This window comes from Pistacia vera, unplaced genomic scaffold, assembly GCF_008641045.1.
Source record: "Pistacia vera cultivar Batoury unplaced genomic scaffold, PisVer_v2 Contig74, whole genome shotgun sequence".
NCBI lineage: Eukaryota > Viridiplantae > Streptophyta > Magnoliopsida > Sapindales > Anacardiaceae > Pistacia > Pistacia vera.
In genome coordinates this window covers 94,863-119,606 of record NW_022196601.1, presented here as the reverse complement: position 1 = coordinate 119,606, position 24,744 = coordinate 94,863, and the positions used below count along the sequence as shown (strand labels likewise).

Sequence of the window (24,744 nt, the reverse complement as noted above, 5' to 3'; positions counted from 1 at the left end):
CATGATGATTGAAGTAACCGATTGTTTCAATTTTAGTCTTTATAATTTTAATCAGTTTAAAGAAAATATAGTTACTAAATAGTATCATTAGTGAATTCTAAGAGTTTAATATAATTGGATCTTATAGAAGTAAATAGATTTAATTATTATTTATTAATAACAAGTTGGTGGACACAAATTAATTTTAGGGGGGTAAATTCAAAATAAAATAATATAAAATATGATAAAGTAAATTAATGAGGTTAAATCTAAAAATATTAATACAAACACAGACTAATCAAAATAAAAAATTCAAAATCAAATTAAAGAAATCTTTTTCCTGAGAGGGTCACCAGCCCCCACTCATATATAAGTAGGTTGGTCTGTAATTATAACATTTTTAAGTCGATAAAGTTGTAATATTGTCACACTTTTATTTTTTTTATAAGTAGGGTGTTCAGGTCACCTTTAGAGTACTTCAGCTAACCTTCAGAGGAGACTAGTACAATAATCTCCCACCATGGCTCTCCATTTAAATCGTTAATCCTCGAGGGAGATTAACGTAACAACCTATCGTCACAGCTTCCATTTAAATCTTGGGAGTTAAAGAGATTCAAACCTGAGACCATAGGCCTCTAACCACACATCCCAATGTTTATCCTACCGGTTAGGCGGCTACCACTTGAGTTACCCAAGGGTGGTAATATTGTCACACAGTTATGCTTATTTTCTATTTATTTTAACTAAGTAGTATAAAATAAAATAAAAAATTAATTAAGACACAAGAATTCTGATTGGAGGAGTCAGTTATGCAAAATTTTTACATAGATTTCACTTTAAATGCAACATGCATGCACACAATCATAAATCTCCTTTTATGAAAAGAAAATAGTAATAATATACAAAAAGAAAAAGCATAAGCATACTCAAATTGCTGGAGATGATATATAAATAAATAAACAAAAATGGAGCCCACAAAGTGCATGGATTAGGTTTGACTTGGTGATGATCATGATCATGTTCATCATCAATACATGTGACATCATATTTCTGTAAAAGCTACTTGTCCCCTGTTTAAGATTTACCTTCTTCTCGTAATAGTATCTTTCAAAGAATATTATCATTCTTTGATTAATTTTTAATTATCTCCACCACCAAAGTTTAGGAACATAATTTATGCTCTAAACACTATTTTAAAACTAAATCTAAGTTTTTAATGTTTAGTGACCCATCCAAACAAAACATAAACGGATGAGAGATATCAAATCCTAGTTAATAAAATAATATGTGTGATCTATCATGATTTATCCAATTAATAGGTTACGTCTAGTAGAGTCAATATTATTGTAATATTGTCTCACCTCTCTCGTTTATAGTCAATGTAATTTGTTGTATAATTTACTATCATACTTATACAAGAGAAAAATATGTTTATATACTAAGTTTAAAAGACTAAACCCTAATACTGTATTATAAGGATTCATATTCCTAAACCAAACTCAATAATAAATAAATAACTTTGAAAATCGTTCGACTCTTCATGGAAAAGGCCTAAACTGCCTTATTGTTGAAGGGATCGACAACTCCAACATAGAGCTATTTCTAAACGTATCTTGTTGCAATACAACTAGATAACAAGAAAATAAACGTATTTCACATCTAACATTAAATCCTGGATCTGGATATTTCAGTTTTACAGATTTTTGTTTTTGTTATTAATGGTAAAAGCAGGGAATAAGAAGACATCTCGATGATGTTAAGTGGGGAGCACAATAAGAGAAGTTCATATGCCTTACAAGAATAGAAGACAGCTTTGTAGTTGACTTTGGGCAGAAAGTCTGGCAAATTTAGAGGGAATCCTATCCTCTTCATTCATCAAGGAGTTTTTACGAAAATTCTTTTGTTAATGGATCTCCACTCAGGAGAAGCACTCATCATTATTGCTCTCTCTTTCTCTTTCTCTCTCAAGTTGTGTGAAGCATGTGTGCTCTCAAAAGAGGAGTAAAACATTTTTTTTTTTCTTTCTTTAAAAAGGAAGTCACAGGCTTGTTTGGTTCCTAGCTTGTTGATGTTTTGTGGGGAGAGGAATAACTTTTCCAATCCTAAAAAGATAGAACATTTTTCCCCCCACCTTTTAAAAGGTTGTCTTTTTAAGTTAGTAAATCGAAAGTTAGTGGGTATACCAATCTCCCCCACTCATACCCACCATATCATTCATCTCCATCATCATCATCATCATCTTCTTCTTACTCTCTTTTTTCTTTTTTTAAATGAAAAACTTACATTTCAGATAATCACCCATAAACCATAACTTATAAGACGTTTTAATTTATAACTTATCTCATACTATCTGTTTTTATTTATATGCAGAGTTCATATATATATATATACACACACACTTACATTTGCTCTTTAAATTGCAGACCCAAAAAGATGTAATCACCCATAAACCATATTATATAAAATAACGTCAAATCAAATTTCAGACCAAAAAAATGAAATCACTCATGAACCCTATATATAAAATAATGTCAAAATATACATGTAATTTATATAACAAAGCATTTTGATTTATAACTCATCTTAGATGATCAGTTTTCATTCGTATTTACTGCACATATACATGCATATATGTAAGATTTTGATATATGTTGTGATATACACTTTGAAGTTTGAACTATAATTTTTTGATGCTCCAACACGAAACTTTTGAAAGCAATGAAAAATTCCATCTCCACTGAATATGTTGTGATAAAGAAATGTTGTTGTAGTCGTAGTAGTAGTAGTAGTAGTATTTTTCATGGAGAGAAGAATCAAATTCCATGAATATGTGCCCTCTACTATTCTACAAATAATGCATACATCCTGGACCCAACTTCAGCAATTCTTCTTCTCTTCCATTGGTGACTCGAGAATGATTTGAAATGGTCCATTTTTCACACTACTTAAATTCTCTAGAATCCTTCTTTATTTCTCCTTCAACCCTCCTCTTCCATTTATTGTTAGTGCCTGCCCATAATCAATAGATTTGAACTTATTCTCTTACTACTCAAACCCTCTTTTAACTCTTATTAAATCCATTAAACAAACATTTAATACACCACTTTCTATTGATGAGATAACCTTAAATATGAAACTAAATATAAACCCTAATTTTCATGGAAACTTTTGAGGCAAATATGATGACTAAGTCAGGTCAATTCAGTAGGTTTCAATTTCAAAGAAAAGTATAAGCATGGTTATCTTGAATAACTCCATAACTTGCTGGAAACTTGTGAATCTATTCAACTGTTGTTTAAATATATCTAAACTCAGAGGGTAGAGGCTATATATTTTGAAGATTTCAATGTGGGTAGAATTTGACCATTGAATGATAATTTTGAGGGCGGGCTTCTGGGGGTTCTTAGAACAACGTTTTGTGTGAGATGATCAAAACAAAAGGTTACAAATATGCACACGTATCCAAGTTATTTATTGCTATTTAAACAAATGGAGGACATTAATATATTCATAGAGGTTTAGAAAACTAGAAAAGTCATTCATTTAATATATATATTGTTATTAATAAATATTATGAATTGAGCATACTTAAAAGTTCAACCTTTTCAATAACTACGTGGGTGGACAATTCAACGTATATATATAGAATATTTTGTCACTCCACTTCGAAATGTCCTGAAGATATATTCAAAATTTTATTGTATATTGTTATCATGTCTTAAAAATATAAGATAAATATACAGTCAATTCAAATGTCAACATTTCGAAGTTTCTAACTTAAAAAAAAAAATAAAAAAAATTAATAATGTTTCACAAAATGTAAATTCAAAGATAATCATTCCTTGTTGACTTGTTTTAAGAAATATTATTGAATGAATAATATAATCTAATCTATAATGCTACATAAACTGATTTTTTACACCGAATTTTTATATCGAAGGACATGACATCCAGTCAGACGCGATCACATTGAAGACAAAACACGTTTTTCGTGAATGAACGGTACCGTTCATTACGAATAGACGACCGTCCATCAATCTCGTACGAAAATAACAATGGATTCATGTTCATATTATATAGACGAGAGTCTATTTCTTATGAACGGGTATCCACCTCAAATGAATGCCCATCCATAAATTTTTAAAAATATAATAATAGACGCCTGTCTATATGATATGGACGACTGTCCATTGGCATGCAGATACTAAGGTATTTATTATTTTGAATATTTTAGTTTTGCTTCTCATTTAGATTACAGACATATTCTTATGTTGGTAAATGGTATATTGATTTATTTTGATTTTGCAGGCCAGCAATGAATTTCGTGTAAAACAAAAGCATCATTTGACTTCTAAAGTCTAAAGCTTTGTATTTCCCCATATAAGAGACCAATAAAAACTCATGCATTTTTTAGTATGTTATTATTATTATTATTGAAAATAGATATGGATGAGCGTCCACCCTTATTCTTTTATAATTTAAATTATAGATGGACATCCATTCATAGTGGACAACTGTTCATTCGTGATGAACAGTCGTCCATCAAATATGGACGAGCGTCTATAATTATTGGACGACCGTTTATTCACGAAAGATGAGTATTGTCTCTAATGTGGTTGCGTTTAAATGGATGCTACATACGTCAGTATAAAAATTTGGTACAAATTATCGGTGTCCGTAGCATTATTCTAATCTAATTAACTTTACAGGGTTGGCCTGACGGTCAAGAATATTTATCTTCTTTATTGACTTTCTGGTTCTGAACCTGGACACCACTTATCACAATTGTGACTTATCTTAAAACAATGAGTTTGTAAGATATTCAATGGGCTCGAAGATTAATTGAGATGCGTGCAAACTGGCCCGAATACTCCAATCATAAAAAAATAAAAATATTAGTAATCTTCCCTATTAGTTAACTATACGCAAGATTCATATATGAATTTTCAATGATTTATTGTAAATTATTTTAGATAATTTCTTCAATCAATACAAGAGTCCATATGTTTTAAATATGTTATCTTTATGTGTAGTCCGCATTATTAGAAAGTTGATAAACCTCATTAATAGCATAAATTTGAAATGAGCAAATAGGTGTGTAAAATAATAACAATAAAAAATATTGGATTACATGATATCCACGAACCAAAAACCTCTTTTCAATGAATGGGAGAACACAAATTTTATGAAGACACTTTCATTTAATGTATAATTTGGACTTCACATTTCGACACTTTCCAAAACCTTATCTTAAAGCATCTCCAGTGATGCTCTTTATTTTAAAGAGCTTCTTTTATATAAATAAATAGCATCTTCATTGATTTTTAAATATAAAAAACAAAATTTTTATTCAAATCCAATAGACTCTTTAAATTTTATGAGAGAGAATTTGTTTTTTCAAGAAAGAAACTTAATAGAAGAGATAAATCATAAATAAAATGCATAAAAACTTGCAATTTATTATTTAAAATTATGATAGAGAGTGAAATTTGACTCTTTAAATGTGGAGAGTCAAACTCATTCTTTAATTTATATTTAAAGAATAAAGAATCTGTTGGACTCTTATTTTTATGGATAAACTCTTTATAATAAAGAGTTTGGGTTATATAAAGAGTCATTTGGAGATGCCCTTAGCATACAACTATTTTACAAAGATAGCTTAAAGATTTTATTCATCATTTTAGAAAGGTACATGCACTAAAATGGGAAAAAGAAAAAAAAAAGTTTAAAGAGTGGAGTGATATACTATTTTTAATGTCTTAAGATATTTATTAATTTTTTGTTTTAATTAAAATTCAAGATCAAGGGCAACTTTATTTTTGTCGTTAACAAAATTAAAATTAATTTAATTTATCATCTCGGCAAAGACAAACTATAGTAATTAGGCCTGAGATGGCCAGTGTCCTAAATATTTTTTGAATTCTGGATATAGAATCAAAGTTTCATCCCAAAAATTCCTTTTTACTGTGGCCCCCTTAAATTAAATATCTTTGAATGCATTTTTATATTTTGGTTTCAACTGATTCGTTGAACGTATATTACACTTTGGCCTCTTAAATAAAATTGTATTGTTTATCCAATATATTTAAGCATTATGTCTCTGTATATCTTTCTTTTTAAAATATAGAATTTATATATAAAATACATTATAGGTAATACTGTACTTTGTATCAAGAAAATAAGTAATTTTTGGTTCTTGGATATATCGTAGCCAACTTGCATTTAAAAATTGCACTTTAATCACAAGGATGGAATTGAAGGGCAAGGAAGGGCACATCTTTGTAACTTTGCAATTGAAAAGCAGAAAATTGACAAGAAAAATTGAAAAAGAGAGAGAGCAGGAGCAGAGAAGAAACGCCTTTTTACTGCACTTTTCGTTAATTACAAAGTAAGTAGCTACTGTTTTACATATATAGATTTTGAGTGAACTTTTACACTCTAAACGACAGTGTTTTGACTCTTTAATATTTGAGTTAAAATCGGCAGCGCATTTGTCCAACATTGCCCCTCAAACATGACTGCTTAAGCTATTTACATTGCACTTTCTGCATTGTGCTGAATCTGTCCAACAAACTGGAATTCACCCCATTGTTTGAACTGAAGAGCTAACTACATTGAACCAAATGGCTGAGCTGCATTTTCTCAGCATTTTCTCACCATAGCAAGAAAGTTTCAAAACCAGAAACTTCAAAGCTGAAGGGGCTGCATTTTTCTTACCAAAAGAAAGTTTCAAAGACTGACACTTCAAATCTGCAGAAAAAAAAAACTGCACTGAAACTTCAATCTGCAGGGGCAAAACAACTGCAGTAGCAGAACTGCAAAACACCTTCAAAACTGCACCAAGTTTGTAGTAGCAGAAACTGCAAAACAAGAACTTTGAAACTGCACAAATCTGCAAGTAGCAGAACTGCAACTCCAGGACAACCAAAACTTCAAAACAAACTGATTCCTTGCAACCAAAAACTATAGAACAATTACTCCACTCAAGACCAAATCTGCAAGTACCAGAACTGCAACTCCAGATCAACCAAAACTTCATAACAAACTTCAAATTTGCAGGGGCAAAACAACTGCACTGAAACTTCAATCTGCAGGGGCAAAACAACTGCAGTAGAAGAACTGCAAAACACCTTCAAAAACTGCACCAAGTTTGCAGTAGCAGAAACTGCAAAACAAGAACTTCAAAAACTGCCCAAATCTGCAAGTAGCAGAACTGCAACTCCAGGACAACCAAAAACTTCAAAACAAACTGANAAAAAAAGAAGAAGCAGAATATGTCTTAGTCACTGATAAATAAGTTGTACTGATTAACGGTGTTCTAACTAATTTTGCAAAGTATATGAAATTATTGAGCAATTTATTTTGTGTCATGTTGTTTTCCCCTCTTTAGGCTTGTGGGGTTACTGCTTTTTCCTCCTCTTGGGTGGAAGAAAAGCAAGTATGGTATGGTGGCCTCATCTGTTGACTATTAAAATGCAAGCTTTCTAGGTGTGAACTTCATCAAAGAAGTTAAAAGAAGAAAAAAAGAAAAAGATATATCATAAAGAAACTTATGATTATCCTTTCTTTGATAGATTGGTTTCTTCATTTTTCTCCCAAGTTGTTTTGAAAGGTCCATATCATCATCTGTAACACTGTGGTTACTTGATAACCTTTTGAAATTGACTCTTTTGATATATCAAACTTTATTTCCTACTATGTTCTCTATTTTTTGGATGCCTAACATTGACTACTTTTTAAGCATTTATACTAGCTATGGCTAATCAATTAACTCTCTCTCCTTCTCTTATTCATTTCTTAAATTTTCTAGATATCTCTCCACTTCCTAGATTGTTCTACTTATTATTGCTTGGCCTATAGGGCAAGGCTATACATACCCGATTTCTTCTGGTAGGTGTTGTTTCCTTCTTATGATGAGACATCCTTATAAGACCCTCAAACTTGTGTAAAAAAAACATGGGATATTATAACATTCTGCCACCTAAAAGATTGTTGTTGACTTTTACTAAAAAAGGAGGTGAAGAGGTTAATATAAACGTGAAACATGCCGACTTTGTAGAAATACCAAATCCTCAATATGTGGCCATCTGCATAGTCTCAATTTTTTATATGTTTTCTTGCCCTGATGGTAAAAGTGGAGTTACTTTTATTACCAAATCCATTTTAAGTAGTTCTTTGAGAACCCGTCCTTCACTAAAATTCACATTGGAGTTGGGGGAGTTTGGTTCACATTGAGGACGGCATGAGGTTTCAAACTCTTAATTAACAATAAAATCAGTTTATATGTGCCCTTTGGCATTTTAGCTCTACAGGATGACCAGAATGAATTTGGGGACAAATAGATCAGTTTCTAAGTTCTTCTTTCCCAGTGTTTAACAAGTTTTAGTGCCAAGTTTATAGTTTTCGTCTTTTGTCCTCTGATTTAGTTTGTCCTGTCACTTGGCATTGATGGTGTTATGGAATAGTGCAAATTTTTTTTTTGTTATATGTAAAATCGTATGTGAGTTGCTTGAAAATTGTTGTTTATTAATGACTTCAATGCACAGAGATATTCTGAAACATGATGTTCATAGTGTAGTATTGCATGTGTGTTTGTCAGACCAATGCTGGTAACCAAAGTTATTCAGATTTATTTTGGTTCTTTAAGGTATAATCTCATATATTTTGCTCCTGTTATGCATTTTCAGCAAACCTGCTCGATATGTTTGACAAAGATGAAACAGGGAGGGGGGCATGCTATTTTCACTGCAGAGTGCTCACATTCCTTTCATTTCCACTGCATTGCTTCAAATGTGAAACATGGTAACCAAATTTGTCCAGTTTGCAGGGCAAAATGGAAAGAGATCCCCATGCAGGGTCCTGGCTTAGATCCTCTTCCTGGGAGGGCAGTAGTCAATCCAATAGGTTGGCATCAAAATGATGCTTTGATGACTGTGGTTCGCCGAATACCTCCTCCTCATCGGGATTTGAGTCGACGGCACATTGTTCCGTTATTTCAGGCTCCTGAGCCAGGAGTATTTGATGATGATGAATCCCTGGATCACCAACCAGTGTCAGCTGACCGAAGCTCCAGCGGTAACAGTGTTGCAGATACCAGTTCCATTAGAGCTGTAGAAATCAAAACATACCCAGAAGTTTCAGCTGCACCTCAGTCCAATTCTTATGATAACTTCACTGTTTTGGTCAATCTCAAAGCCGCTGCTACTATTACTACACAAAATCCCAGCAGAAATCAGACTAGCTTGCCTCAACTTTCTCAAACACCACGCGCTCCAGTTGACCTAGTTACTGTACTTGACATCAGTGGAAGCATGGCTGGTACCAAGCTTGCACTGCTAAAACGAGCAATGGGGTTTGTCATACAAAACCTTGGCTCCAATGATAGGCTCTCAGTTATCGCCTTCTCTTCCACAGCTCGCCGCCTCTTTCCCCTACGTCGAATGTCTAACACAGGACGGCAGCAAGCACTTCAGGCGGTTAATTCCTTGGTTGCAAATGGTGGAACCAACATTGCCGAAGGTCTGAGGAAAGGTGCAAAGGTAATGGAAGACCGTAAGGAAAAGAACCCTGTGGCCAGTATAATATTGTTGTCAGATGGGCAGGATACATATACAGTTAACTCTTCTGGTGGCAACCATCCTCAGCCCAATTATCAGTTGCTCCTCCCTTGGGCAATTCATGGAAGTGATAACAGTGGATTCCAGATTCCAGTGCACTCTTTTGGCTTTGGTACAGATCATGATGCTTCATTAATGCATTCAATTTCAGAGACCTCTGGAGGGACCTTTTCTTTCATTGAGACTGAAGCTGTGATCCAGGATGCATTTGCACAATGCATTGGAGGGCTTTTGAGTGTTGTGGTACAGGAGCTGCAAGTGGGAATAGAATGCATGCACCCAAGTCTCCGTCTTGGCTCATTAAAAGCAGGAAGTTACCCAAGCCGTGTAATGGTTGATAGACGCACTGGATTTATTGATGTTGGAGATCTATATGCTGATGAAGAGAGGGATTTTCTGGTATCAGTTAATGTTCCAGCAGAGTCTTCGACAAATGAGACTTCATTGCTAAAAGTGAGATGTATTTACAAGGATCCCTTGACTAAAGAAATGGTAACTCGAGAAAGTAATGATGTCAAGATTGAAAGACCTGAAATAGTAGGACAAGAAGTAGTATCAATTGAAGTGGACAGGCAACGTAACCGGCTCCAAGCAGCAGAGGCAATGGCATTGGCGAGGACTTCAGCTGAGCAGGGAGATCTGGCAGGTGCTGCTTCTATCCTTGAGAATTGTCGGCAGTTACTCGCAGAGACTGTGTCAGCTAAATCTAATGATCGACTCTGTCTTGCATTGGATGCCGAGCTCAAAGAAATGCAAGAGAGGATGGCAAGCAGGCATGTGTATGAGGCATCTGGCAGAGCATATATTCTTTCAGGTCTGAGTTCGCATTCATGGCAGAGAGCAACAGCAAGAGGTGACTCCACCGATGGGTCAAGTCTTGTTCAGTCTTATCAAACCCCATCCATGTCTGAGATGCTAACTCGATCACAGGCTATGTTACTGGGTAGTCCATCAGCTCAAAGGCTTGTTCAACCGTTATGGTCTTTCGGATCTCAACCGAAACCAAGGTAATATTTGAAGTACACACTTCAAATATTTTCCAGCATCTTTTTTCCTATATTTTTCACAGTTTTGTTTGGGGAGGGGAATATATTGGAGATATAAGAAGAGGAGTTTCTTGGCTGTGGTTTTTGCTCATCTTTGTATTTGTAAATGAATAAAACCTGAGGAAAGGGCAAAAGAATATATTTGGGAAAAAAGAGAGGAACACTAGGTAGGCTTTACAACAATATTTTTTGTTTGTTTTGTGTTGTTGGGGGTGTGTACATAAGAGAAATGGCTTCTCTTGGAAGAACTGGGCATAAGTTTGTAATTGTGGAAATGTTTTGGGTGAACCCTTCACCTAATATATAATTACTTGCTCTCAATTCTTTATATAAAGTGTTGTTTATTTTTATTATCTTAATCTTAATCTTAATCGTAGCTGTCACTCAAAGCCTTAAATTGCCCTATATGTTGAGAATTCAAAGCTGATTTAATTCAATCTTTGACAAATGCTTGGCATTCAATGACTCTTAGCAAGTCTGGAAAGTTACAGGAAGAATTTTCCAATGTAGTTATAATATTAAACATAACTTTATACATCAGTTCGGAGTTTAGGGTAGACCTGAAAAAGATGAAGCTCCTCAACTTTATTCTAAGTGGACCTATCTGTATTCAAAAATCTGCCGGAGTCAACACTTCTGCAACAATTTCCTAGGCCAAGGGTAAAACACAAAACCACAGTGTGAGAATAGTATGACCCACATGGTATAGCTCTTTTTTATTCTTTTTATCCTTTTCTTTTGGTTTGTGGTACTCTTAAAAGCTCCATTGCCATGAAAGTCACACCAATCTCAGAATGGACATTTGTCTGTTTTCTTTCTTTTCAGTTTAATCTCAGGACTTAAAGCTTTAAAATTACTCTTAATTTAGTGAATATCCTATTATGCCACCAAAAAAATAAAAAATAAAAACCCTTAAGAATTGTGTTGGTGTCACTGTTGTTACAACTCTAATTGTGAAATTATATTTGGCAATACGCATCGAAGAAATAGACCTGAGTGCAACTGTGGGACAAGTCTCAAGTATCCAAAGATGACTTGATGTGATATTTCTTCTAACGTTGAATGGTAGATGCATGTATCAAGAAAAGAAGTTGCACCAAATCAGCAGACAGAAAGTCTGTTATCTGTTGGGCACAATGCTTTGATCCATAAAAAGGCTCAAATTTCTCCTCACTTATACGATCTTTGTCACAAGTGTATTGGCTTCCTCAAACTTCATTCTATCATTGATGGATCCACCTCCTCCGGATGCTGCACCACCACCGCCAGGTCCACCAGGTTTAGGGTATAATGGACCATTGACGTCATGGTATGATTTCTTTCTTTCCCCCATAACTCTTTACTTTACAGCTGAAAAGGATATAATGGGCAGTTATTTTTTCCAGGTTCCTAATATGTTTTCTCTTCAATTCCCAGCTTGTGGTTTCTCTGCTGCTGTGGTCTATTTACTGGCTGCTGTCCAGATTTTTTTCCTCCGGCACCTCCACCTCCACTGTGAAGTTTGCAAGCATATAACTTGCTTTCTTGTTGGCTTTCATTTTTCTTCTCTTAATTTAGTTGCAATATAAGATGTAAAGTAAATAAAAGTAAGATGAATAAAATTTGTCCGCTTAATTTACATTCCTGTCTAGTAAATATTCTGCACAATGGAATGCAAAAGAATTTTATTGCAAAAAATGAATTACTAATCTACTCTCAACAATATATTTAATTCAATGGTTTAAGTATGCACTAATAGTTGATCAGGTTTCGTAACAATATCACTATAGCTATAAAGTTATTCCAACAAAAATCATATGCATGTAATACATCAGCTGATACTGGTCAGAAACAGACATTGAAAGTTCACTTGAAAAGAGGAAAAAGAAAAAAGAAAAACCAGTATATTCAAACAAAATTTCACGAGATTCAAGCCCTCACATTTCTATGAAATGCTAAAGAGTGGTATAATGATACAAAAACCATGAATAGAGAGAGCCTCAAACTAGTCTGACTTTCCTTCATTTGGCTTAGGAATTCTCTTATACTCGTAGTTATTTATGTCCAGCTTCTCTTGCAATGCCTATAGAACAGAGAAACAATCAAAACAAAAGAAACAGAGAAAGAAAAAGAGGCCATAAACATATAAATGCCTTGATTATATCAATCGTGGATTCCTAGAAGAGTGATTATACCTTTAATTCCTCTTCCAGTGAGATATTTTTTGGCTTGTATGCATCTACGGGTCCTGTTCTTGACAGTGCTTTTCTAGTCTCAATAATCTCCCACTCCTGATCATCTTTCACCTTTGCAATTTCCTTGCTGAACTACAAAGTCCCACCATATTTTAGATGAACAATAAGAAGAAAATGATTGACAATAAGACATTAGAGATGCCAGAATGATGGGAATGCATTAAGAAAGGGTCTGAACAGATTGCTTCATGAGAGACGCAACATTAACTTTGTCTGCCTGATGAATAAAGTCATAAACTACTGAAAGAAAAAGTGATACTTTCTATTCATAACTTACAAAAACTGAACCCGACCACCTAATGGACATATATATTCATTAAACCTGTTGCTAGTAAAAAATGTAAGATCACCCATGGTAGTTTCATTCGTGAAAGGATGCATCTGTTTTTCATTAGTTTCCCACAACTACTTTTAATGATTGATGGATTGAGTTAGGCTAAAGCTCAAAAAACCAAAATCATATTACGCCCACAAAAAATGCAAACTTTACATCTGCCAATCTTAAATTTTGGTCACGAAATTATGTACTATACACATTATGCCCAAGGTTTCAATTCTCATAAACCGATCAACTCAAAGAATTTAAGCAATTCTAAATGAGAACCTAAATAAGTTTCGAAATTATAAACCCTAATCAACCAATCAAACCATCAATAGTCTTAGTAAACGAAGCAGTAAAAGAATAAAATCCAAATGGGTATTGCACGAACCTTCCTTGCAAGAGATGACCGAGTCCAAGTGCCCCAAACACCGTCAAAGAGATCATGGGCAGCCCGTATCTTACAAAGGGATGCATTCTACCCCATCTTTTGAACGATGGTTGGACCTTTACAGTAGCTGGTACATCGTTTTTGGGTTTCGATGACTCGGCCATCGCTGTCTGTGTCTCGACGGTCGTCATTTCAGACAATATACTATATACCGAGGAGTTGTCAGGCCTTTGTTAAGATGTTTCTGTTACGTTTTTAGTTTCTGTTCAGAGAGAAAAGGAAGATGAGAGTGAGAAAGAGAACACTTGTGTGGAAATGGGCTTCGGCTTGGGTTTGGGCTGAATGAGGCCCAACAAGTGTAGCCCTTCTTAACGATATGTTTGCATTTTTTAATAGGATGATATTTTTAAAATTGGTTAAAAATTGGTGTCAATAATTTAAGTTAAATATCTCAACTATTTATTTATATAATAGTATTTATGTATATTATGTTTGGACATTCAAATTAATCAAATAATATTTTCCCATTTAAGGTCTTTAAATCAATGTTATTTTGCATACTGATGAGTTTGTGTGTATTAATTGTTTTTAGCAAATGTTACCCGTAAATTGTAAAGTTATAATAAAAAACTAAATGGACGGTATAAATAGGGTGTATTCTTTTATGAATTTTGTGATTTCATTTTCTATTTTCTGAAAATATTGAAAATGTTTGAAAAATGTGAAAAATGTAAATACATCAAAAATAAAAACGTGTTCGATATTTTTGTCTAAAAACACAAACAAAAGAAATAAAATATAAAAAATTGATTGCTTACACAACAGATAAAATTATTTAAAAATATCACTTATTTTGTTTGTTTTGAAGGGTTGGTCTCAAATATGTTATCCGTTTATAATTTTATGTTAAAAATTTTAATTTAAAATAAAAATTGGTTTTGTAAGAGAGAGAAATGAAAAAGGGATGATAATAAATGATTATTTTATTTATTTTTTTTATAGTAAAAAATGGGTCTCACATGTTTTCTCAAACATAAAAAATTTATTTATCTTTTTATTTAGATAATTATTATTACAAAAGCATAATGAAACCATACAAAACTTAGGCTATTTCAGTTTATGTCACAACAATAGGTGAAATAACATATTTCCCAACAATACTTGTCACTTTATCATCAGTCACAACCACTTCCTTGGTTGAAATCTTAACCTTATAACTTTGTTTCTCACCTCTCTCTTTGAATTCCAACTCTTCAGGATATATCAACTGTCACAGTCACACCTTCAGGATTGATAATTCTCACTTTGTACCTTGAAGCAGTCTCGCTTACATATGTCACTGTTCTTGTCGTCACCAAAACCTCTGAATTGGATGATTTTGAAGCACCAAAACCAACTGAAATAATTGGGTAATTTAGGTCCCATGGGTTCTTTGTCTTGCTTGAACTACAGTTCACTGACCTCCTGGTAATTATCTGGATATGATCTAGGCTGTAATTTGATGCACAGAGAAAATCTATGTAATCTTCAGCTGTTAAATCATAAGCCAATCCAGGCTCTAAAGCTTTCTGAGGATCCACATGTCCAGCCCCATCGCCCAAATATTTGTCTGATTAAGATCTTTCTCGTCTAGCAGAGGATTACCATCTTCATCCTGAGTGTAAGCTGTAGTCATCAAAGCTGATTTGATCATTGCTGGAGACCAATCGAGATGGGCTGCTTTCAAAAGAGCTGCCAGGCCTGAAACATGCGGGCACGACGTCGATGTGCCAGAGATTATATTGAATTCAGCGCGTCTTGTATCTTCAAGACAACCACTTGGTGAAGAATCATTCGTCCAGGCAGCTAGAATGTCAACTCCTGGTGCAATTACGTCAGGTTTTAACAATGTAAATTGATTGCGGATTTGGCCCGCGAGATGAAAATACTGGAACAACTGGAGCTGGTTTTGCTCCCAATTGAGTTTTGTTAAACACCATGGTGGCTCTGGGATTCTTGGCAGAGATTATGTAATTGAGAACCTTTTTCACAAGCTGATAAAGTAATGGCCAAACCAGGAAACAAGTGTGCATCAGCTATTAAACCTTCACCTGATGATTCTGTATTAGCAACAATCACTCCAATCCCGCCAGCCTTTTTCACAGCATTTCCCTTGTCAACACATCCAATGTCACCACGATCACACACCACAATCTTACCATGAATCAATTTTGGATCTAATGACCCATACATGCAAGCACTGCCAGCATAGATCAATGGAAAGTACGTCTTGTTTGGCAATTGTTTTCCATTATAAAGAGTGTGATAGTTGTTCCATCTTCAAGAACCAAATCGGCAGGGAACTTTCTGTCAATCGTACTAGCACCAACAGTTATCATCCACGGAGCTACATTATCCACAGTTTCAGCTCGAAAACCTGAATTTCCTGCAGCAGCTGAAACAAAAACTCCTTTTTCCATTGCACCAAACGATCAAATTGCGATTGGATCCAGAAAATATGGTTCTGACCGACCAGAACCTAATGAAATAGAGATAAGATCAACTCCATCTTCAACAGCCTTGTTCAAGCCGGCTAAAATGTCAGATTCCATACAATATCCTCCATTCCAACAAACTTTGTATGCAGCAAGTCTAGCTTTTTCTGCCATCCCAGATGCTTCACCGTTTGCAAAACCAAGAAAAGAAGCATTATTAACAGTGTGCCCCGCAATGGTTGATGAAGTGTGAGTGCCATGTCCATGATGGTCTCTTGTTGATATTGTTAGGGCCAAAAATCGTCTTCAGCCTGACGAGGCCCAATAACGAAATAAACATGTTACAGTCTAAGGCCTCAGCCCAATCCCGATTGAGCCTACACTTAAAATCACCTTGTGAACTACCCACTCTATGAGTTGGGCTATCCTATAAGTTAAGCTAAACCGAGTTTCAGCCCATTAGCCTGCAACAGTCCATAAATAGGAAATCAGAATCCCATTCTATTTCCTCTTCTACTAAGATTCCAAATCTTACTTAAACTATTAAACTTAATTTGATAAAATCAAGAAATCATATTTTTTTCCTGATGGGGATTATCTTTCAAAATAAGACTTAGTGTCCCACTAAGATTCCAAATCTTACTCAAACTATCAAACTTAATCTGATAAAGTCAAGAAATCATATCTCTTTCCTGATAGGGATTATCTCCCAAAAAAGGACTTAATGTCCTACTAGGATTCCAACCCCTTGGGTTCATTATAAAAACAGAGGTCTGCCCTCTCATTAAGAGAGAAATCTCCCATAGTCAATCTACACTACTTAAAACCATCTATTTGCTCCTGAAGTTCTTGCTCCCAGAACCCGACGCCTCCGCCATAGTCCTAGCCTCCGACAAGACTCCTGCAAACCCTTATTCTCCTTAATTCTTATCAAATAATCTCTTTTAGTCTTCCTGACTTGAGCGTCGAAGTGCCTACGGCAAACACCACCTCGGTGTTTTTCGTAAGCTTCACGCTTGTCCTTTCATGTGTGCAGGTCTAGCGGATTGTCAATGGCCTCAACCTCACGGGATCAGACCCTATTTTTATGACAGTAGAATTTTTGCATCTACAGTTTGGCGCCCACCGTGGGGCCTCTGACAATCGTTATTCCAACGACGACTTGCAATATGAGAGGAGACACGAACTCCTTTCGACTAACATTGTTAATCTGAAATTCCATCATGATAAGAAAATTTTTTCTTTACTTTTCTTCATTGGTTTATCTATTCACATGTCATATTATATCTATTCAGCATATCATAATCTTTTTTATGCGTATTATATTTATCCTGCGTGTAATATGATACCTTGAAGCATCAAAACACAACTCACGCTTCTCATTTTCTATCTGCATTTTCTTCGCATCTTTTCTTCTTCTCCTCTCTCTTTTACTTACTTCAACGTCCTCCTTTTATAATCCCACTTTCTTCTCCAAAAGCCACCAAACAACTGAGAATTTCCAAAGGTTTTCAAACCTTCCTCCAAAACCCAACCTAGAGCACCTCAACCTCGCCAAATTCCATAAAGGATCAAGCTTTGAAGCAGATTCCAAACAAAAAACACTACCAAAGAATAAAAACAACCACTTTTTCCACACCTTGCTATGATTCATCTGCCCAAAATATCCACCCTATTAAACGTGAATTACATTCTTTCCAAACACATTAAGAATCCAGTCTCCCCCACTCGTCTTTTAGTGACCCCAAAACAAGTACTCAAAGCCTACCCCAAAATCCATTCCACTCCACTCGGATGACTTGGCAGCATGAAGTCGAATTGCAGCGCCGAGTAGGATCGCGTCCAGAAACATGCCTTATTCGAGTCGCTGCCCCTCTCCAAACGCCAACAAAAGGAAAACCAGTCCCTCTAAAATCCCTTTCTCCACCATCCAAAAAGAAGATGACGCTTGGCACACTTGGTAAATGACACATATAACAGCCCTTTTAACTGCACCTACTACTGCGCCCACATGGCAGTTATCTTTTCTCCTTTTGAAAATGAGTCGCTTACGCATTCTTTCATTTATCTACTCCAGCATCCTCCACTTGCATTGTCCTCCCCACCCACGTTTTCATTCGCATTATCTCTCCCCCAAATTCTCAAAGCAATGACAGCACAACATTTTATCCAAACTTTCTCATTGGCTCTCCCAACCCATGTCGTTACTCATGGTGATTCTGCCCCCTGCCACCGATTGTAATTTGTTTCCCTACCGGTGCACCTGGTGGCACTCATGCAAAAAATTCGCCATGTTGTTTACTCGTTCTAGAACCTGGAACTCCCTGAACTCTCTTCTTCATCATCTTTAAGATTTAACACACACTCTCTGTCTTCATTAAACAATCTTCTATAAAACTCATAATGTGGACTGGTGGCATGGTTGATCGTTTTGAGCCTTTACTCTTATCATCTTCTTTGTAACTGTCATCGTCGTTCTCAACATCACCACCAAATACTCTTCCCAAAGACGAAACAAGGAAAGCAGCAACAACAGCTGCAGACCAAAGCTATCCATGGACCTGCTCGCCCCCTACAGTTCATGCACTTCTCTCTACCGGCAACCGTTGCTTCATCGAAAAATTACGTCGCCAAAGACTGGCACTCGCAGCTTAAACTTCTTAAAATGTCATTGCATAACAACATCTTCGGAGCTCTAGACTCAAGTTAGCGTGACCAGTAATTCTGGCATAGTTGTTGTACTAGTTGCGCTGTACCTATACAATCTAGACAATTAGTCAACCTGAAGCACTAAGGATATTTGCTGAATTGAAATCAAAGGGGTATGCACTTTTTTGTGTGGGTTTCCCCTCCTCTAATGTTGAAGTAGAAACACAAGACGAGGATGAGTAAAAGCCGCATTATCCCCCCTCTTGGCAGCCGTAAACGTTTTTAGGTTCCTTACCTTCATCCATCTTCAATAAGCTCTACCAATACTCGATCTGATTGTCAAAAGGCAAAGTGAAGGCTCACCCCACTTGGTTGTACACTCCCACGCAGTTTCACTAACTCTCGGTCTCAAACAAACTCATATGTGAGAGTGGCAACGGCAGCAAAAAAACATACTATAGCCTGATCAGTTACATTCTTCTCAGCAATCAGGTATGCAAATAGTCATTTATTATGTGAATTTCTTTAACCTAATCAGTTACAGTCTTCTCAGCAATCAGGTATGCAAATAGTCATTTATTATGTGAATTTCTTTAACCCAATTAGTCTCTTTCTCCAGTCTTCAATTGGTGACTCAAGTGTGATTGCAACTAGATGACTCAGTTTCACTCGACTCAGTCAAGTCGGCTTGTCCCAAGGAATAACGACTCACCTTGTTCACACCTACAGATGACTCCAAAAGCTTCTTTGTTGAAGCTTGAAAAGCACACCACGATTCATGCATGTTAGCATCATTCCATAAAAAATCCAATAGCCGATCGGCTGAGTCTCGACATGATAGTAACTGCAAGTCTTTAGGTCCTTATGAGGACGTAGTCACATGAGCCTTAGTCGAGACATCCACGCTTGGCACGGCTCGCCCAATTGAGTGTGAGCGACAAACATAGTGTGGCTGACACACTTCATTTGGCTTATTCTTTCTCCATTCGGTTTATTGGTTAAAACATATGCATCCCATGCACTTTACTTTTTCCATTTAGCTTATTCTTCATTCGGTCCATAACACATGCACATCACACATATTGCTTCCCCATTCAGCTTAAAACATGCGTGCCAGGCATGTTACTTCTCCAGGTAAGATTATTCTTCCCTTGATCTTGCATCACTTCTCCATACGGCTTGTTACTTGATACATGCACGATATTTTCCATTTGAGTTTTATCTTTCCCTTGGTCTTGCATCACTTCTCCATACGATTTGTTACTTGATACATGCATGACATTTTCCATTTGAGTTTTATCTTTCCTTTGGTCTTGCACATGCACGCCATTACTTCTCTTATTCAATTTATTGTGGATAACTGTACACCATGCGGGATACCATATGAAGTTGTTTTGAATCGTCTACTGTGATCACCTTCAATCGGCCCATACCGATTTATTAATTTACACCTTCAATCGGCCCAGACCGATTTATATATTTACACCTTCAATTGGCCTAGATCGATTTATAAATTCACACTTTCAATCGGCCCAGACCGATTTACAGTTCACACCTTCGATCAGCCTGGACCGATTTTTATATTTACACCTTTAATCGGCTTAGATCGATTTATTGATTTACACCTTCAATCGGCCCAGACTGATTTATAAATTCACACTTTCAATCAGCCCAGACCGATTTATAGTTTACACCTTCGATTGGCCTAAACCGATTTATAGTTTACACCTTCAATCGACCCAGACCGATTTATAGATTTACACCTTCAATTGGCCCAATCCGATTTGTTGATTCACACCTTCGATTGGCCCAGACCGATTTATAGATTTACACATTCAATCGGCCCAGACTGATTGAAGGACTTGCACCTCAAATCGACAAGTCATCGACCCAATCCACACAACGGTCAATCCGACCTAACGAGCTGCTATTACTAATCTGCTCAGTCTGTACTCATTCGATTAAATCTACTCTCTAAGCTAAATACTCTTTAACTTAGAGAGTGGGGGGCTAACTGTTATGACAAAAAATCGTCTTGAGCTTGACGAGGCCCAATAACGAAATAAACATGTCACGGCCCAAGGCCTCAACCTAATCCCGATTGGGCCTACGCTTAAAATCACCTTGTGAACTATCCACTCTATGAGTTGGGCTATCCTATAAGTTAAGCTAAACTGAGTTTCAGCCCGTTAGACTGCAACAATCCATAAATAGGAAATCAGAATCCCATTCTATTTCCTCTTTTACTAAGATTCCAAATCTTACTTAAACTATTAAACTTAATCTGATAAAGTCAAGAAATCATATTTCTTTCCTGATAGGGATTATCTCCCAAAAAAGGACTTAATGTCCTATTAGGATTCCAACTCCTTGGGTTCACTATAAAAACAGAGGTCTGCCCTCTCATTAAGAGAGGAATCTCCCATAGTCAATCTACACTACTCAAAACCATTTATTTGCTCCTGAAGTTCTTACTCCCAAGAACCCGACACCTCTGCCACAGTCCTAGCCTCCGATAAGACTCCTGCAAACCCTTATTCTCCTTAATTCTTATCAAATAATCTCTTTTAGTCTTGCTGACTTGAGCGTCGGAGTGCCTACGGTAAACACCACCTCGGTGTTTTTCATAAGCTTCACGCTTGTCCTTTCATGTGTGCAGGTCTAGCGGATTGTCAGTGACTTTAACCTCACGGGATCAGACCCTATTTTCATGACGGTAGATTTTTTGCATCTACAGATATGTTGCTTAATTCTTCGGAACAGAAGTATCGAGCATCGATTAATTTTTTGTTGCATAGAGACTTCAGGAAGTCTTCTCCTCCAACACATTCTCCTTTCCAACGAGAAGGAATCGGATCAAGACCATGGTCTTGGAAACTTTTTCCTTCCGGCCAGATGCCAGTATCAAGCACTCCGATTATAACATTGGAGCCGTAGTTTGATTTTTGACGAAGATCATTGATTTTGGCTTTTGTGGCTGTGGTGAGTCCAAGGAATCCCGGTGACCGAGTTATTTAAATATGGCGCTTTTGGTCCTGGATAACTCTAAGAATTTCCAGGCATTTCTTGAGTTCCTGGACTTCTTGTAAGGCAAGTCTTGCAGAGAAGCCATGGAAGACAGTTTTATAGACATGGGTAATTTTTTTGTTGTTTTCAGAGAACAAAGATTTGGAAGTTAGACTTTCCAGGATGGAGCTGTACCAATCTTCTACATTAGAAAATTCAGATGGCTTCATGCCATTTTGGACTTTGATTATGAAACTTGGGCTTTTCTGGGCTGTTGTGTTGCAGGAAATGAACAAGTTTACTGAGAGAAAAACTGTGAGGAAAAGAGTTGAAACGAGACCCATTTGGGAAGAGAATTGAGTGAGAGTGATGATTTCTAGAGATAATTACTTCAGTTTTTATAGTGAAATAAAGCCATAAAAGCATCTGAGAAAAGCCTGAGTAGAATTGAGTGAAAAAATGAAATTGACATATATAACGGAAATAAATCAATATTACTAACCTCCAACAATAGTAATTTGCCGTTGTTGTTTTCTTCAAAGATTACAGATTCTTCCAATGCACTGCAATTCTCAGAATGATGGTTTTGGGAATATCAGAATTAATTACATGTATTGGGGACCTGTAACTGTTCCCCTTTTAAAGTACATAGAAGTCTTTCCATCAAAGACAACTGCTGGGGATAACTACTCAACTGTTGCTCAACAGTTAAATATTATATAAAAGTGAAAGACCAAATAGTAATTAATGAATTTTAATTTTAATTAATTAAAATTCTAATATTCTCCCAATTGATCTAAACTTTTATTACACAATCCACAATATAGTAGTTTTATATTCTTTATGTTTAATTAGAAAAATAGAATTGCATGAATCATAGCAGTAAGTCTCTTTTAAGCAAGTATTACCTTCTATGTATTACTATGCAATTTTTCTCTTTCTAGATAAACGCTTAAATGTGGAATATTACTTTATGAACAAACCTCAAATGTGCGTTCCAAGTCCACCAGAATGTTTGTTTTTCTCCAACCTATACAACTTAAAAGAGAAAACAAACTAAATTACAAAGTTTCAGTTAATGAAAGTATTACCTCTCATAGTAACAAAGCGGAACGTAGTCCCATTTGAACTACATGATCCTTGAACGTCTTTAGTGGCATGCCTTTTGTAAGAGGATTAGCAATCATTTGCTCAGTGTGTATGTGTTCAATGAGCACTTCTTTGGCTTTAATGTACTCCCTTATGGCTAAGTACTTAACGTCGATGTGTTTCCTTCGACTTCCACTCTTATTGTTCTTAGCAAAGAACACAGCAGCTGAATTGTCACAATACAACCTTATTGGCCTAGAGATAGACTCAACAACTTCAAGTCCAGAAATGAAACTTCTCAACCAAATACCATGTGTAGTAGCCTCAAAACAAGAAATAAACCTAGCTTGCATGGTAGAAGTGGCAACCAAAGATTGTTTGGCACTTCTTCAAGATATAGCACCTTCGGCTAGCATAAAAACATATCCGAATGTTGATTTCCGAGGATCAACACAGCTAGGGAAGTCTGAGTTTGAATATTCGACGACCTCCAAAATATCGGACCGTCTATATGTAAGCATAAAACTTTTAGTTCATTGAAGATACCTCATGATTTTCTTTGCAGCTCTCCAATGATCTAAACATGGATAAGTTTGATATCTTCCTAACATGCCAAAAAGACAATGTCAGGTCCAGTACAGACTTGAGCATACATTAGGCTTCCAATAGTTGAAGCATAAGGGATATTCTTCATTTGTTCCTTTTCAATCTCAATTGTGGGACGTTGATTCAGATTGAACTTGTCACCCTTAACAATGGGTGCAACACTGGGTGAACAATCCTTCATATTAAATCTCTCAAGAATTTTATTAATATAGGCTTCCTGAGATAGTCCCAAAACATGTTGAGACCTATCCCTATGAATCTTAATGCCGATGACATAAGACGCCTCACCCATATCCTTCATAATAAATGTTGAGATAGAAATTGTTTCACCTCATGTAGCAAACCCAAATCATTGGTTGCAAGTAGAATATCACCTACATATAACACAAGAAAGATGATTTTACTCCTATTGACCTTATGGTATATACACTGATTTATAACATTTTTTACAAAACCAAATGAAGAGATAATAGTGTGAAATCTTAAATACCACTGATGGGAGACTTGTTTAAGTCCATAAATGGACTTCTTAAGCTTGCAAACCCAATGTTCACCATCACTTGAAATGAACCCATCAAGTTGTTTCATATAAACCTCTTCCTCCAAATCTCCATTGTGGAAAGCTGTTTTCACATCCATTTGATGTAAATCTAAATCGAAATGGGCAGTAATGTCATGATGATGCAGAAGGAATCCTTTTGAGAAATTGGAGAAAACGTTTCTTTATAATCTATCACTTCCCTTTGCGTGAACCCTTTGGCAACAAGTCTAGCCTTGTATCTCTCAATGATGCCTAATGAATCACTCTTGGTTTTAAATACCCATTAACAACCAATAGGTTTCTTTCCAGTAGGCAAATCAACAAGGTCCCAAACTGTATTATTTGCCATAGAATTCATCTCGTCAATCATGACATTATACCATAACTCAAATTTACTATTGTCCGTAGCTTGTCAAAACGTGTCTGGGTCATGTTCAACCTATGTCATAATTAGACTCTTGTAGATACACTACATAATCAGTAAGAATTACTGATTTCTTTGTTCTAGTACACTCCTTAATGTTGTATCAACAGTCTCTTATTGAGACTATTGCACAATTGGTTGTTCCTCCTGTAGTGGAAGTTGTTCATAATGATCTTCTAAAACAATCTCATTAGAACGTGGACTTTGAATGATTGGTTCCTCATTGTTCACCCTATTTGGATGAACAATGTAATGACTCTTTCTAACTTATATACTTGGGAAATATAAGATATTAAAAACACATAAACATATAAGAAAAGATAATGGGCCCGAAAATTTTCTTTACTTTATATATAAAATTCTTTACAT

General features: G+C 35.8%; 2 protein-coding genes and 1 pseudogene across 2 annotated transcripts in view; 1 reads left to right on the top strand and 2 right to left on the bottom strand.

The window, feature by feature from the left end:
- Positions 1 to 10,995, top strand: part of LOC116115448 (E3 ubiquitin-protein ligase WAV3-like) — a 38,555-nt gene extending 27,560 nt beyond the window's left edge. The window contains exon 2 of the mRNA XM_031401603.1: positions 8,667 to 10,995. Coding sequence (XP_031257463.1) covers positions 8,667 to 10,607 — 1,941 coding nt within the window. The 3' untranslated portion in view covers positions 10,608 to 10,995. The remainder of the gene's footprint in view (positions 1 to 8,666) is intronic.
- A 1,394-nt stretch (positions 10,996 to 12,389) lies between these two features.
- Positions 12,390 to 13,785, bottom strand: LOC116115451. The gene is made up of 3 exons (XM_031401607.1): positions 13,587 to 13,785; positions 12,817 to 12,943; positions 12,390 to 12,704 (listed from the first exon to the last, which is right to left on the bottom strand). The coding sequence occupies exons 1-3, from the start codon at positions 13,775 to 13,777 to the stop codon at positions 12,627 to 12,629; spliced, it is 396 nt and encodes a 131-aa protein (XP_031257467.1). The 5' UTR covers positions 13,778 to 13,785; the 3' UTR covers positions 12,390 to 12,626.
- Positions 13,786 to 14,839: 1,054 nt separating this feature from the next.
- Positions 14,840 to 17,912, bottom strand: LOC116115418 (annotated as a pseudogene).
- Between the last annotated feature and the right edge of the window lie 6,832 nt (positions 17,913 to 24,744).